This window comes from Fragaria vesca, unplaced genomic scaffold (genome assembly GCF_000184155.1).
Source record: "Fragaria vesca subsp. vesca unplaced genomic scaffold, FraVesHawaii_1.0 scf0513018, whole genome shotgun sequence".
NCBI classification, from domain to species: Eukaryota; Viridiplantae; Streptophyta; class Magnoliopsida; order Rosales; family Rosaceae; genus Fragaria; species Fragaria vesca.
In genome coordinates this window covers 170819-172348 of record NW_004443419.1, presented here as the reverse complement: position 1 = coordinate 172348, position 1530 = coordinate 170819, and the positions used below count along the sequence as shown (strand labels likewise).

The window sequence follows — 1530 nt, the reverse complement described above, 5'->3', positions numbered from 1 at the left end:
CTTCTTGGATGCATATAGAATGGCCACATACGTACGAGCAATCAATTAATTGATTAAAATGAGATCGAACCCTAAACTAGAATCTTTATCAACCCAATTGGCATCATATATAAATAGGGAGACATTTGGTATTTATTTCAGACACGCACATTTTACTTGTTTTAGTAAATTTCTCATCATTTTTCCTTCTTCTATTTTCTTAATTTGACTTCATAAACAAGTTAGGCTTATTAGCAAAGTAGCTTTCGGTTGTGTCGAGTTGAAGAGGTTGCTGGATGCGAATCTTATTACTTTAATCCATGGGATAAAACCTAACTTCTTTCTCCATTTAACTAGATGCTCCAGAATATATATACATACACTTTATAGGATGATCGGAGGATAACTAAAACCCTAGCTAATTAACTCATGCTTTCACAGTTTCACTTGATTAATCAGCCTGATCGAGCTCTTGTTACGTATACTATGGAATTAGTTCTTCTTAATGAATAGATATATATAGACTCTGTTAGGAAAAATGATGATTAACTTTCTCTAAGACCTTTGCATGTATAGGTGAGATGTTCCTCAGTAACATTTCCCAAATTCTGGTAACATAATGTAATATATGGGGTATTGTCATTATCCAATGAGGTTACTATCAAGCAATGATCATAAAAGGTATTTAGGGAATCAGATTACATGGTATCATGATGCATGTCTAAGCTTTCCTTTATTCTCTGTGAGGATATTAGAGTTCTAAAAATAGTGCAATCGCCATTTGCCACCATATTGAATATCATCTCCCTATAAATAGACCTTGCGATCCATAACGACCATCATCAACCAAAACCCTTCAGCTCACTTCATTCCCTAGCTCTAGAATACTACTGCTTATACACCCTCAGTACTTCTATCTTCTAAGTACTCTCTCAGCTAGCTCAAGTTCAATTAGAGATGGACATGGTAGCAAGGTTGGTGGACCAGAAGCCGTTGGTGATCTTCAGCAAGAGTTCGTGCTGCATGAGTCACTCGATAAAGACATTCTTATACGATTTTGGGGCGAATCCTACGGTGTACGAACTTGATCAAATGCCAAACGGGCAGCAGATCGAAAGGGCGCTGCTGCAGCTCGGATGCAGACCTAGTGTGCCTGCTGTGTTCATAGGGCAACAGTTTATCGGTGGTACGAACACGGTGATGAGTCTCCATATGCAGAACAAGCTCGTGCCGTTGCTCATGAGGGCAAAAGCTATATGGATCTGGAACGACAAGTAGTGTTGCTATAGGCATATCCGATTTACGTACTTCGATCTATAGAGATATCGATAAACTGGCTTTATGTATTAATCAAGAGCTAGCCTCTTTTTGAATTTCCTCTTTGGCCGTTGAGGCGCTCTTTCTGTGTCTTGCATTCGGTTACTGGTAAAATTGTACACTGAATGAGAAGTTGAGTGATGAGAACTATAGTATTACTACTGGCACGTTTCTGATGGATTTTGTATGTATATATATGTCATATACAGAGAGCAATACATGCATTCAAGAAAT

At 38.1% G+C, this 1530-nt stretch overlaps 1 protein-coding gene across 1 annotated transcript; it reads left to right on the top strand.

The window, feature by feature from the left end:
- Nucleotides 1-936: 936 nt before the first annotated feature.
- On the top strand, nt 937-1257 carry LOC101314908 (monothiol glutaredoxin-S6-like). Its single transcript, XM_004309662.1, has one exon. The coding sequence runs from the start codon at nt 937-939 to the stop codon at nt 1255-1257; it is 321 nt and encodes a 106-aa protein (XP_004309710.1).
- Nucleotides 1258-1530: the final 273 nt, after the last annotated feature.